Raw genomic sequence first — 14,857 nt, 5'->3', positions numbered from 1 at the left:
CTTTAGACAATTGTATCACAGGAGATGAAACCTGGTGCTTTGAGTACGATCCTGAGGGCAAGGGAGAGAGTGCGGAGTGGCACACGAGACAGTCGCCACGACCCAAAAAACTGTGACAGCCGAATTGAGCGCGATTCCGGCGGATGAGTTTAAACAATGTGGAAGGACCGCTACCAGCGGTGTATTGACGCTCAAGGGTCCTATTTTGAAGAATATTAGTTGTATAAGCCAAAAGGTTTAATAAAACTTCTTAAAAAAAATAAGGCTCATTACTTTTCAATCACACCCTGTATGTTGTATAGGGTCTTCACACCGAGCTACCGAGTACCAAGCACCACTGTAATAATTTTCCCTCGTATAAGGTAGGTATTTTGTTTTTGTAAAATTATGTTATTTTCGGTTTACCGATTACCTACCTAAATAATACATATTAATATGAATTAAACAATATTTTCTTCGTCATCACTAAGCACTATTAACCGTGTGCGTTTTCTTTGTGGCAAGATATCTTCATCCTCAGAGCATTTTTCTGTATTATCTTAAGATCCATGCTAATCACTTATGAAGTTCTCTTTTAAACTTTGAGCTCCTTTTATTTGAAGGATCTTCATTTATGGTTTGTAGAGTAAACTTTTTAACTTCTTCGTCTTCACCTGTGCTATCATCCTCGTGACTTATCATAGCTTTCTGATATCATTTCTACCAAACCCCGCTTCATCAATTTCTTCTTCCACCAGTAATTCTTGGATATCTTGGGCAGTCAAATCGTCAAAACCTTCCCCTTCTAGAGACTTAGCAGCTCCCATTATTGCATCCATTCTGTTTTCTGCTGCATCGATCAAATTTTCACTTTCAATTGACTCCGACCATATTTTTTTCCAACAACCGCTTAAAGTCGTCGGTTTTATTTCTCTGATAGACGACTTTATTAGATTAATGCAGTCCAAAATTGTGAAGAGTTTCCTTTCCTCCTTGACGTCCATAGATTCACCATAGATTTTGTTCAAAATCCATTGTAATGACCTCCTTATGTAATTGGTTTTAAATGTAGCTGTAATTCCTTGATCTAACGGTTTTTCTAATAGGGGTCGCTCCTCGGTAGGCAATGGCAAACCTCCGAGTGTATTTCTGCCATCAAAAAGCTCCTCATAAAAATATTCTCCGTTCGGAGTCGGCTTGAGAACCCTCCATTTTGAACACCATCAAGACGCACACCACAAATAGGAGGAGGAGCTCGGCCAAACACCCAGAAAGGGTATACGCGCCAATTATATACATATATATATATATAACGGTTGAAGTAGAGCAGTTGTATTGGGAGGTAAAAATTTATTTTGACATTTGGGTTATTTAAATCTTGAGGATGGCAGGGTGCATTATCCAATAAAAGTAGAATTTTAAAATCTAAATTTTTCTATTTCCAGTAGTTTTCCACACTTGGTACAAAACAATTTAAAAACCATTTCTTAAATAATTCAGTAGTCATCCAAGCCTTTTTATTTGGTGCCCAGTATACCGGTAAATTACTCTTATTTAGGATTTTCAATGCACGAGGACTGAGAGATTTATAAAGCAACATAGGTTTTACCTCTGATCTCCTGAAGCATTACTGCACACAGGTAATGTTACACGATCTTTTGATAGCTTGTAACCTGGCGCAACTTTCTCGTCTTTAGAAATATTGTATGTGTATGTCCTCTCGGGCAATTTCAATTTCATTGGATTAATTTCGGCGGTTTCTTTATCGGCTGATGCACGTTCGCCTTCTATTTTTAGGTTTTGTATTGATAAGCGTTTTCTCATACGATTAAACCACCCTTTGCTGGCTACAAAATCTGGATTAGTAGCAGTATCCTCCATTTTCCTTTAAGTAGTCGTAGTTTTTCAAGGCTTTGTGTTTAATAATATTTGTACTCAGTGGAATCCGTTTTTTCGAAAAATCTTATTCCCCCTGCTCAATTATTGCTGCACTAGGACGAGATGTCATGTTTGAGGAGATAGAACTGCCTTCAGCAACGGAATCTCTAATTTTCCATTAATTTTTCCTAATAGTCTGTATTGTCGCTTCATTTAAATCCAATGATTTGGTGACATATGTTATCTTTACGCCATTTTTGAGTTGATCTTAAGTTTGTAATTTTGTTTCCATAGAAATGGAGGGACCTACAGTTTCAAGTCGACTCCGAACGGCAGATATTTTTATGAGGAGCTTTTCCATGGCAGAAATACACTCGGAGGTTTGCCATTGCCTGCCGAGGGGCGACCGCTATTAGAAAAATGTTTTTCCTAATTTTGGTATTTCACCGAGATTCGAACCAACGTTCTCTCTGTGAATTCCAAATGGTAGTCACGCACCAACCGATTCGGCTACGGCGGCCGCCGTACTGAGTACTACTTACCCGAAAATGATTAATCTACGTAGCTAAAAGAATGACACAATTAAAGTCTTAAAGTGTACGCGTACGCGCTCGACTGAAAAATGTCAAATGAGGCATCTATCGCACTTAAAAGCTTTATCGCGTTAATTGAGCTGCTGTACGAGGATTTCCCTAATTTCAAATTAGATAAAGTTCGCTTTTAGTAGCTTTTATTACATTTCATTTTTATTAGGGTTTTGCCCAATTCTCGAACCTTGTTAGAGTGAGTCCGTGCTATAGATGTGCCGTATTATGCGGGGGTTACCTGTACAATTTTATACTATAGAACAACGCGTTAAAATTATTGAAACTTATATGAAAATAGTCGATCTTTAAAACAACATATTAGTCCGGGAGCCAGGCGTCGATTTTGTACTGCGTTTTTGTACCGTTAAATTCTTGACTATACTTGTGATTTAGCTTTCATGAATAACGAAAGTGAACGTCAGCTGGCGCACCCGCGGTGGGTGTGATTGTGGGTGGGGACCAAACGTGTCGAAAAAAAGATTCTACCAACTCATTTTATACCGGCTGAAATTTTTTTCATGTATTGGTGACATTTAGTAGAATAAAAAAAAAAATAGTTAGCTGCGCCGTAGAGGGGGGAAAATACGAAGCAAGAATGTATCATTGCGTTCATATATCTCGGCGGCGCGCGGAATTTTCAATGCTTCGGCTGACGGTCTTCCCACCGCTATAAACGCAGCTGACCATCATTATTATATTTTCATCTGTGTTCAAAATTATGTAAAAAAATTTCAATCGGCATAAAGTAGTTTTACTTTTTACTTTATTTTACAAGTTCGCCTGTTCAGCTGACGTATTTTCCCCCCTCTACGGCGCAGCTGACTATTTTTTTTATTCTACTAAATGTCAACAATACACGAAAAAATGTCTGCCGGTATTAAATGAGTTGGTAGAACTTTTTTTCGACACGTTTCGCAGCATCCCACGCACGTACCCACCGCTACTGAACCAGCTGGCGGTTGGTTTCGTTATCCATTGGATGGCGTCTGCCTTCAGTATTTAAATCAGTCGGCATGAAATGATGAGGTCAAAATGATCCCTGGCTCCCGGACTATATCTCAAAATTCGTATTTTTTTTGTGTGGAAATAATCGTCCGAATGAGTGGACGACTCGAAGGCTAGCGAAAAAAATTTCAAGAAACAGATTCTTTCAGGAATAGAAAAAGGACTCGCAGATCAAAAACTGGACGTTCGGTTAAGAATATTGCTGCTGTAGCGCTAAGTGTTGCTGAAGAACCTTCAACGTCGATAACTCGACGTTCTCCAAATTAGGCATTCATGAATCGAAAGCCAAACAGGCGGATTTTGCCTGCAGACGTGCTCATGGTGGATATATGTATAAATTATGTAATTTTTGATATTACATATAATTGTGAAGAGCCGTTTTTTGAATTAAAATAGTCAATCCTGAAATAGTCTAAATTTTTACATGTTTTATTTTAAACCAATATCCAGTCGCATCTTTGTCGTCTGCCGAATGACAACGCTGTCTGTATTTGACACACTTTGATAAATATTAGTTGTCGAAATCGCTTAAAAATCAATTATTCGATAAAACTCAAAACGCATTACACTATGGATGAGCATTTTGAAGCAAAAAAAAAACTGCTTTACTCATTTTCGATCAACAAAAAGTCAAAAACAAAATATAGACAAACAAAAACTATCACAAAATGTTTCGTATACAAAAATTGCTGCTTGAAGAATTTCGTGAAATCTACGAGCCTGTCATTGTGGAGAATCCATTCACGCAGGTGACCGAGGATGGGCAGGGTATAAGGCAGTATCACATAGGTGAGTAAGCGAAAAACATAAGCTTGAAATGTGAACATAAAAATGTTGTCGACAATAACTTTTATTTCAAAGGTCTTACACCTTCAAAAATCATCTTTGGATGTGACGATTTCGATTTGACGGATCGGGATTATTATGGCTGGCAAAATATGGATCCGGAAATCGAAACATTTGAATTGGTCAGCTTGTTGCCACTGCAGTTTTTACTAGTGAAATTCTTTCGCAAACAGGGGCGTTACATTATGCGCCTGTGCATTGTGGGTGATGAGGATAAGCCGATGTTTTTTGAATTTGGTGGGCACTTGTATAAGAATGTGAGTAGCGGTGGGTGGGTAGATAGAGGGTGTGCAATGAGTGATAAGTGTTATTTGCAGTTATTCTGGAATACTTGGCGTGAACGAATCGCCACAATACGATTATCGCAGCCGTTGCTCTTTAACATATCTGGCTGTAGTCCATTTTCAAGCACAGATGTGTTGATTGAGGATGAGGAGGTACAAGCGCTAGTGCATTCTGAGCCGCGTTCAGTGACTAGTTTTTGCGCGAGCTATAGCTACCAGTGAGGGGAGTGTTTGAAACGTGCACAAGGGCTCCGTAAAACAGTTCTAAGATAAAATACGAACATGTATGTATGTATGTATGTATATATATAATTTTATTACAAAGTTATAAATGTGATAACAATTGCTTATGCATACGATTTTTGTTACAGAAATATATTTTATAATACAAATAAGAAATATAGATATAATGTGTGTATAGATAATAGATAAATTAAGCCATTTTATGTCGAGTTCATCGAAACCTCTTAAATAATTATTGCACTGCACAGAAAAAACTTTACATACACTTTTTGTTATTGAAAAGCAAAAATTCGACCACTTATTTTACAGCTTTTAAAAATTTCTATAACCGATATACATACAAAAAGCATACGCCCAATAAAATTTATGAAACCAAAATGGAAAATAACGATTTTATAATATTTTTCAAAAAGCACTTTGAGCTTTTTTGCGCTTAAACCTAGCACTAAACCATATAAGATACCCTTAGATTTTATTACAACTATTTTTGTAAGTTTATGTATTTAGATAATTTAACAATATGGCTAGAAATCTTAAGAACTTGCTATGCATTTGTGCTTTATTTTACATTTTGAACCATCATAATCAAACCTCTCCTCCACTCGGACTTCATACATTCACATATTATATCTGTCATTCATAGCTCCGCTGCCCAGTCGCTGCTTAAAAATTCCATTACAATTTCAGTTACCAAAAGTGATAGTCTTATCTGAGTTCTTCGGACCACCATTTACGCCGCCACTGTGTCGATTGCCATTCTTAAGAATGCCATTCGTGGCTCCATTCGGCATGCCATTGCTCATTCTCACTGCTGGCACCGTTGCGGCTACCTCGTTTATGCTCACACTATGCAGCTTCCTTGCCACATTCTCATAGTTGTCGTAGCTATTGCGTAGCGGACAGTTACTTTGATGCTCCAGTGGCTCCGCCGATTTCTTCAGTTTTGAACGCGTCAACGTACTCTGTAGTTCCGCTTGCAGATTATCTGCGCACACGTCTATCGCACCGTTACTACTACGTTTTGATGTTCCCACAAAATCAAATTTAGCCGGTTCCCGCCGCTGTTGCGGTTGTTCGTATTCCCCGATTGTTATGGTTCCCGCTCGCATTGTGCGTCTATTGCCGGAGTTGTCATTGGTCGCATCACGTCCATTTGTGACTAAATTGGGACTGGCGTAAGCATAAGAAGGTCTGACGCTGCTGCTAATGGTTGTTGCTTTTGTACGTATTTCCACATTATCATAATCGGGTACAGGGGTGGCTGGCGGCTTGGGCGGTTGTTCTGTCGGTGGTTTGAGTGGTGACACCGAGCTGTTGTTGTAATTGTTGATTGGTTTCTGTTGCAATTGTGATTGTTGGGAAAACTTGTTGTTAGTGCTGGTGTATTGTGGTTGTGTACGCGGCGGTGAGCTGGCGAATTGTGGTGGCTGCAAAAGAGAGGACATAGAGGAGAAGTGTTAATAAATACAAGCGCTAGGCCAAAAGCTTATAAAATTGTAAAGTTAATTTTAGTATATACTTAGTCAAGACGCACACCACAAATTGGAGGATAAGCTCGGCCAAACACCTAGAATGGACGCGGCAATTATATACAGTGTACTCTCTCCCAATGGACACCCCTCTTAAGCGGACACTTTTTTCAGTACCGCAGAAATCCTTAGGGATTTTAAAAATTTGTTTCTTTTGAGCGGACAACCCTCCTATAACAGGACGCGCAGACTTTTTTCCTCACCACAGATATTTTAGTTCTCTCATAAGCAGACAGCCTATAAACCTTGGAGTTGTTAAAGTTAATAAATTTGTTAGATGTTTTTTATTTCATTCATAAAGCGTGGGCGCAAGTGAGTCCAGAGACAGTGAACATTTTTTTAAGGAAAACTGACGGTTATACAGCAGAGGATGAGCTCTTATTTACTACTGGCAGTTACTCAGCTCACCAACGTTAATAATATAGCTTGCAAACAAATTCAAGTTGACATCGAAACTGTCTTAAATTTGGTAATCAAGTGTTCATAAATGATGAAAAAGCAAAAAATATCAATGCTGAAGTGGCAACTCTCGCTGGCCAACTCTTTTGAAGATGAACTAGAAAATGAACGAGAGAACTAGAAACACTATTTTTTATATATCACAATGACCTCAAAGGCCTTGAATTGCCTACTGATTTTACTCCAACATCTCCAAGATATTGAAATTGAAGGGAAAACTCGTGATGGTAAAATTTCTGAATTTTTTAAATGTATTTCATACCTTGCATAACAAATTGTTTTTTACATTTCTCGTGTTTCTTCATCGTAATGAAAGTTCTGTTCATTTTGTCAAATATTTATCTGTATGTGTATCTGTTCTTTAGTACGGACTTTCATCATGCCCGGATACAAACGCTCCGGCTCTGGAAGTATTCGATGCGGTACCTGCTGGTGGTAGCAGAGGAAGAGGAAGGCCTCCTCTGCGTTGGAAAGATCAGGTGGAGAATGACTTGGCTTCACTTGGTGCGTCCAGCTGACGCCGGTTAGCACGAGAAAGAAACGACTGGCGCGCTTTGTTAAACTCGGCCAAAATTGCGTAAGCGGTTATTGCGCCAATTAAGAAGATGTATATCTGTTCTGATTTTGGAAATAAAACTGATTGAATATTAAAGAGCAGTCACAGATTATTTTTACTTTTCTACGCTTAAGCGAATGGACGTCTCCCAAAGAGGACACATTTTTTATCCCTTAGGTGTCTGCTTAAGAGAGAGTACATTGCATATACCGCGTGTTTTTCTAGCTGCATGAAAATTATCCAATTGGATAACTATGGTTAGATAGCTGTGAATGGCCAAATGTGTTAACACATCTGTTCAGTAAGGTTTTGTCATCGTCTAACACCAGAGCAACTCTTTCAAATTGTGAAAATGTACTTTGAAAAACAAAGAAAATCTGTTAGTGAAGTTCATAGAGCTAAGTGTTGAAGAAGGCGCCAAAGTATAGATTCGTCGTCGTTCTCAACTTGTTGGCATTTGCCCTTCGACTAGGTGGATTTTGGCTTACGTGCCAACAAAATACAGCTCGTGCAAGAATTGCGCCATCGTTTGCTTCGCATTTTTGCTGATTAGGCTCGTTTATTCAGATTTATTTAAAAGTTGTCAAAAATTAAACTGATCGAATGGACCTGTAACTCATAGCCGTGGCGAACATATGCCGGATATCATATTTAAAAAATAAATGCCATAAAATCATCTACCAGATACCAAAATCTACCAATATTTCTGTTTTGTTTTATCATTTTAAGTTCTCAAGCACTCTTTATATTTATATACCGCCGTAGCCGAACGGGTTGGTGCGTGATCACCATTCGGAATTCACCGAGAGGTCGTTGGTTCGAATCTCGGTGAAAGCAAAATTAATAAAAACATTTTTCTAATAGCGGTCGCCCCTCGGCAGGCAATGGCAAACCTCCGAGTGTATTTCTGCCATGAAAAAGCTCCTCATAAAAATATCTGCCGTTCGGAGTCGGCTTGAAACTGTAGGTCCCTCCATTTGTGGAACAACATCAAGACGCACACCACAAATAGGAGGAGGAGCTCGGCCAAACACCTAACAGAAGTGTACGCGCCAATTATTTATTTTTATTTATTTATATGTAATTTATCATACATAAATTAGGGCCCAATTTTTTTCGGCACATCTCCTAGATAATACGAATTCTACCTAATGTTCTAAGGAAAAAGTCCACAGCATAACTCTAAAGTAATTTCCAAGCCTCTCCAATTTTAAAAAAGACTATCTTTATTTTATATGAAATTAATATGAAAATTAATATTTACTGAAGTAAGTATTATGAATGTCATATTTTTATTGTAAACTTGTACTTGGAGTTATTTAGGTACGAACCATTTGTTTTCGATATCTTTTTTATTTTTTAAAGTAAAGTATGTATAATTTTTAAGCAGTAGGAAAGTGACTGTATGCTATTTTTTTATATGTAAATCAAACCAAGACTTGCAAATCCAAAACATAATAAAATATTTGCAATTAAAAAAAATTTTTTTTTTTGCCAAATCAAAGATTTTCTTACAATTAACAACGTATTTATGTACAATAATTGTGGTTTCTTAAATTTTAACTAAAGCAAAAAGTTAATTTAAAATGTATTAAGCTTTCAAGTTTGAATTAATTAGAAATTGTCGTAAGTATGTAAATATAAAACCTTGAAATTATAATAAAAAATACATTTTTTGTGCAATTAAATTCATTATTTTTATTTATGTACGTCCACATTTTATTAATTTAAAAAAACCAAATAAGGGAAATGAAATGTAATAATTTTCTCATTATTAGTTAATCTTCAATATTTAGTTGGTTCTACTCATTCCTAAGAGATTTTGTAAGTATCCGCCCGTTAGACTATTTTTGCCACTTGATTGCGTGAAAGTGGCGTTTCGATTAAACCAATTACAGGTCACAAGACAGTACATTAATGTAAGGATGGTGTGAAAGCAGCAAAAAAAATGTCGGCACGCGTACAAAGCGCATTCAAGTAAGGTGATGGCACTAGACCAACAGCAACGTTTTGTACATTAGAATGTCACGACAAGAGAAAATAGAAAAAAAAGTGAAAGGACGAATTGCGTTGAAGAGCCGACATGCAGTTGGAGCTAGTTGATTTGGGGGTAGCATCCTAATATACACGGCGAAAGGAAACAAAAAAAAAAATAAGTTGGTGTACGGACACCAGCTTTAATAGATTGCTCTGCTTTAAAGCTTTGTTCTAATGGACCTATTTTTCTTATAATTCTCTGTAGGATCCAAATCGTTCATTACGAATTGAGGCGCGCTAATACATATACATATACAGGGTCCGCCACATAACTTTACGGATTTAAAAATGCTATAAAAAAGAAACTACTCAATATTTTTCCAAACTGTTTTTTTTTATTTTGAAGTACAATCCTTCCGGTTAATGATGGAACACAACGTCATTCATATGGCTGCCTCGTCTAGCCATTCACCATCCCATACGATCGGTCCAATTTTTCAACACATTTTCGATTGTATGCGGCTGTATTTCAGCTATGACATCGCGTATGTTGGTCTTCAGTGCATCAATTGTTGCTGGTTTGTTGGCATAACACTGGTCTTTGACGGCACCCGTTTTTGGTCGGCCACGCGTTGGTTTGTCAATAAGCAACCCAGTTTCTCTTACTTTTTTCGCAAAGTAACGCACATACGCTTCATTCGGTGCTTTTCTTCTTCCCATTGCTGTACGTAATTTTCGTACACATTCTGCAACATTACCATGATTTTCAAAGTAATGTCGCAATATTTCCCAGCGTTCTTTGAGCCTATACACAACCATTTTCGTTCAGCGGAAGAATAAAACTAATTTTCTGTCAAATCAGATGACAGCTAAGTGTTACCATTCTTCAAATAATACCTAGTTCAAATCCGAACGATAGATGGCGGGCCCTTTATAATATATATATATAGTCTCCAGTTTAGTTTATATATATAGTAGGCCAGGTCGATTTGTGGGGAGGCAAAAAAATCGCCCATTGCTCTGTGAAAATCATATTCTAGGGATCAAAATAAGAAGCTTTGCCGAAGGAACCATGCCTCTAAAACGAATTCTGATGTCCCCCAATTTGGGTCGAACTTTTTAGTTTCTTTTCTCATGTAAAGGCCAAAAATGGTGATATTTTGAAATAATTGTATGGAGAACCCCCCAGGGAAGTTCCAGGGGGGGCCACTGGCATGGGTGGATCGGCCGTCCAAAGTTAGTGGGGGTCCGTCATACATTTGGACTCGATTGGAGCACTCTAAATGGGTCAAAGTGGGATTTTTCGTTCGACCCAAATTGGGGGACATCAGAATTCGTTTTAGAGGTATGGTTCCTTCGGCAAAGTTTCTTATTTTGATCCCTAGAATACGATTTTCACAGACCAATGAGCGATTTTTAAATCGACCCGCCCTAATATATAGCCTCTAGTTTAGAAGTAAGCACACACAAATGCTCACTTAAACATTTTGGGTAATTCAATAAAATCCTAACGAAGCAATTAAAAAAGTAATGCACTTCTAACGGGGCGTATGAACGTTTCAGTTGATTGCCCTCAAAACGCATACAACATTTGTGTATACATATATACAGTTGTACTCGTATTGAAGCGAAATAAATATTTGCATATATACCTTGGTATACAAAGTTAGCACATAATTCTCAAATATAACCTTCATTTGATTGCGCATGAATAATCTTAATAATATTTAGACAAAGACAATCAATACCGAATTTCGGGATTTTATTTGGAGACCATGCCAGGTTACCTACAGATATATAGGGTGGGCCATATAGCGTTTGCTTTTTGAACCACCTATTTATTGAGAATAGACATTTGACATGTCAAATGTGTTCATAATTTACTTAAAGGTTTGATATTTACGAAATGGGACGCTATACGCTTGAACAAAATTGGGAAATATTGAAAACCTATTTCCAAAGTGGTGAGTTTTCTTCTTCTTTTCTGATTTTCACATTGGTGGCTACGTCAATAAGCAAAATTGTCGGATTTGGGGCTCAGAAAATCCACACGTTACTGTAGAGAAGCAAATGCATCCCCAACGAGTTACTGTTTGGTGCGGTTTTTGGTCTGGCGGCATAAGGGGCCATTTTTTTTCGAAAATGAGCGAGGAGCCGCGGTTACAGTAAATGGCGGACGTTACCGTGACATGCTCAACGAGTTGTTTCCAAAAATTGAAGAGGATGACATGGACGACATTTGGTTTCAACAGGATGGTGCAACTTCTCACACTGCCAAAGTTACACTCGAACTTTTGGCTACGGTTTTTGAAAACCGAATAATCAGCTGAAATTCTGATATCAATTGGCCGCCTCGGAGCTGTGATTTAAGCCCGTTGGACTATTTTTTTTTTGGGGAGCCGTTAAGGACAAATGCTATGCGAACCATCCAGAGACGATTGGTGCTTTAAAACACGAAATCGAAGTTGCCATTCATGAAATTGGAGCCCAAACAATCGAAAATGTGCTTAAAAATTGGGTTGATCGAATGGCCTGCTGTAAAGCCAGTCCTGGCAGTCATTTGAACGATATTATTTTTCATTCATAAATGACAATGTTCAATCTTCAAAATAAAAAAAAAGTTTCAAAAAATATTAATTAGTTTTTTTTTATAGCGGATTCAAAAAGCAAATTTTACATGGCCCACCCTATACATACTAGTGAAGTCGAAAATGAATACACTTTCGCCTGTTCGGAAGTTATACTTTCGTTGCCTCCTAAAGAAAGCATCTGCCAGAAAAATTACCTTTTCCAAAACGAGGCACGCTGGTGGTAATATTTTGATTTGGTTAACTATGTCATTTCAACAGTTTAATCTTAAAGATCCGATGAGCCAAAAAATAAATGGAAAAATATATTCTAAAATTTTTAGACCAATCATCAAGTAATCCTGATCTGAAACTTTGCAAGAATCTCTAGTAGTATTTAAGAAAAAATCTCGAATGCACAAACTCAGAAATAACTTAGATCTAGTGGCACAGATGAAGTGGAGAGCTGTGCTGTGGTGAAAAATTAATTATGCCTTTCAAAAATGAAGCAATGATTCATAATATGGGGACCTCAAGAAAATTGTTCCACTAGAGGAATAAACCAAACGATTTGTGTGATTAAAATATTAAGACTTTTAATTACATTATGACTGAAAGATTAAGGTAATTGCCATTTAATTATAGAGAGTAAATACTAAAGGGCGATCAGATTCGAGATAATTTTTTCAATGGAGTTTTTTGACAGATTGCGAATGAATGCTGTCACACTAAATACATAATTTTTTCAGTATTCAGTATTGACATTTCTTCATGGAAAGACTTACGCCTCAACAACGTTTACAAATCGTACAATTGAATTACGAAAATCGGAGCTCTGTGAAAAGTGTTCATCGCGCACGTTAGGACCCGAATTTTGTTCTGCGATGAGACCCATGTGTGGCTTAATCTCTACGTCATTAAGCAAAATTGCCGTATTTGGGCTGAAGAGCAACCCGAAGCCGTTTAAAAACAGCCGTTACAGCCATTACAGGCATTGAAAACCACAGTTTGGTAGGGCAAATGCTTTGGAGGAATCATCGCCCCATATTTCTTCAAAGACTAGGCTGGTGCCAATGTAACAGTGAATGGCGAGCCCTATCGCGCCATGATAAACGACTTTTTGGTACCGTAAATTGAAGCCCGTGATCTCCACAATATTTGATTTCAACAAGACGCAAGCAAGGCGCCACTTGCCATACGGCCCGTGAAACATTGGATTTACTCGTACTGCGTCGTCGTTACGGTGACAAATTTATTTCTTGTCTCGGAACAGTGGATTGGCCACCAAGATCATGTGATATCACAACTTTGGACTTTTATTGGTGGGGGTATGTAAAGTCGAATTTATTTTTGGATAAACCAGCTTCGATTGAGGCATTGGAAGCCAACATATCTAAAGTGATTCACGAAATACCGACCGAAGTCCTCCATCGAATCATTCAAAATGGGTGTTTACGGATGGCCGAGTTACTGCGCAGTTGCGGCCAACATTTGAAAGAAATTATCTTTAAAAAACCTCTAAATTGAGTTTTTTTGTCATTTTTTGGTCTTACACAACACTGCAAGGAAGAATGTTAAGTATCCTTTATCATTGTAATTTTTTTTATTCGCTTGGAAGGGGCGTACATACATAGATTTATGATCAATCTCACGAAATTTGGAATTTGAAATACATTTTTAATGTTTTTATTAAGATTCTCTCATTTTACATTGCATTTGTATGCTCTGTGCTGAAAGGCCTTATTATAATGATGGCAAACTTAAAAAAAATCATGGCCAACGAAATGAGAGAACGGTTCTATTTCACTATATTTTTATCATGGTTACAGTAGAATCTTGTTTTGCCTGACTACTTAATATCAGAGGTGGTGAAGTTGCAGTTATGGAGACTCTATCTAGAAAAAACAATGTTACAATATAGTTAGTATCTCCTACTACCAAATACTAAAGAAATCTTTTTGAAATATTTCCAGAAATAATTTCTTCAATATTCAGACTGCACATTTGTGTATCGTTATTCATTGAAAAACCTGGGGATATTAAAGAACTGAAGAATATGCATTCCTTGTTTTTTTTTTCCTTTAATTTAGACTTTTTTAAAAGCAATGACAGTTGATTTATTTAAAATTCAAGAGTACATTTTTGACGTGATAACGTCTTATAATTCGATTTAACAGGCTGCACGCACGAAAAAATGTGTCGTTACCTTGCTCATTGCCGTTACCTTGAATGAACTGCAAGCGAAAGCGCGGAACGAACGACAAAGCAAACAAAGCAAACGAACGGCAACGTTCGACATTTTGCTCTCTCCTACTTAAGTGAGCGTATATGTGTATGCATATCCGCATATGTACATATATAATATAAATTCACGTATTTGTATTTGCATATGCCTTCTTATTGATTATTATTAATTTGATTTACTTGAAGAATTTAAAATAAAACCAAGTTTATTAATAATACCTGTTGTTTTAATGTTATTATTATTTTTTGACGTGATAACGTCTTATAATTCTATGTAGCCGGCTGCACGCACCAAAAAATGCGTCGTTACCTTGCTTGAACAGCATGTTATGTTATGTTATGTTATGTTATGTTATGTTATGTTATGTTATGTTATGTTATGTTATGTTAAAGTATATTATGTTATGTTAATGTTAACTCATTCTCTATATCCATACAAAATATCTATCAAACAAATAAAATTAAAATTTTCTTATGAAAAATGCAACCATTCAATCAGTATTTTCTTATGACGTTATCACGTTAAACTATCGTCAGTAAACCGACTTTACAGACAACCTCTTTTTTTGATATAAATTTGCGCAAATAGAGTCCCTAATGTAAACAAATTTGCTTTTGCGAGTTGATTCGAGTTGATGCCCACATCAAATGTTTCGAAAAACTGAGACACTACTGCATGCAGTTCAATATGTAAGATGTTGTT

At 37.1% G+C, this 14,857-nt stretch overlaps 2 protein-coding genes across 3 annotated transcripts in view; one reads left to right on the top strand and one right to left on the bottom strand.

Annotated features, from left to right (window-relative positions):
- Positions 1 to 4,026: 4,026 nt before the first annotated feature.
- On the top strand, positions 4,027 to 4,993 carry LOC129237313 (uncharacterized). 2 transcript variants are annotated; one of them, XR_008581751.1, is made up of 4 exons: positions 4,027 to 4,238; positions 4,311 to 4,552; positions 4,613 to 4,875; positions 4,951 to 4,993. XR_008581751.1 is itself a non-coding variant. In XM_054871982.1 (3 exons), the coding sequence occupies exons 1-3, from the start codon at positions 4,118 to 4,120 to the stop codon at positions 4,799 to 4,801; spliced, it is 552 nt and encodes a 183-aa protein (XP_054727957.1). In that variant the 5' UTR covers positions 4,027 to 4,117; the 3' UTR covers positions 4,802 to 4,927. The 2 variants fall into 2 exon arrangements, 1 of the variants encoding a protein (XP_054727957.1); XM_054871982.1 differs by lacking the exon at positions 4,951 to 4,993 and having other exon boundaries at positions 4,613 to 4,927.
- A 154-nt stretch (positions 4,994 to 5,147) lies between these two features.
- The window catches only part of LOC129237314 (myb-like protein AA), a 119,469-nt gene continuing 109,759 nt past the window's right edge, over positions 5,148 to 14,857 (bottom strand). The window contains exon 8 of the mRNA XM_054871983.1: positions 5,148 to 6,249. Within this exon, the coding sequence (XP_054727958.1) occupies positions 5,506 to 6,249 (744 nt within the window). The 3' untranslated portion in view covers positions 5,148 to 5,505. The remainder of the gene's footprint in view (positions 6,250 to 14,857) is intronic.

The sequence above is a fragment of the Anastrepha obliqua genome, chromosome 2, assembly GCF_027943255.1.
Source record: "Anastrepha obliqua isolate idAnaObli1 chromosome 2, idAnaObli1_1.0, whole genome shotgun sequence".
Classification (NCBI taxonomy): Eukaryota; Metazoa; Arthropoda; class Insecta; order Diptera; family Tephritidae; genus Anastrepha; species Anastrepha obliqua.
Note: the sequence above shows the minus strand (reverse complement) of the source record. Positions and strands in the feature narration are given on the sequence as shown.

Excerpts from the sequence above, each read along its gene's own strand:
- LOC129237313 (XM_054871982.1), top strand. The coding sequence starts at position 4,118 with ATGTTTCGTATACAAAAATTGCTGCTTGAAGAATTTCGTGAAATCTAC. Across the intron at positions 4,239-4,310 it reads TATAAGGCAGTATCACATAG|GTCTTACACCTTCAAAAATC; the intron begins GTGAGTAAGCGA and ends TTTATTTCAAAG. Across the intron at positions 4,553-4,612 it reads GTGGGCACTTGTATAAGAAT|TTATTCTGGAATACTTGGCG; the intron begins GTGAGTAGCGGT and ends TGTTATTTGCAG.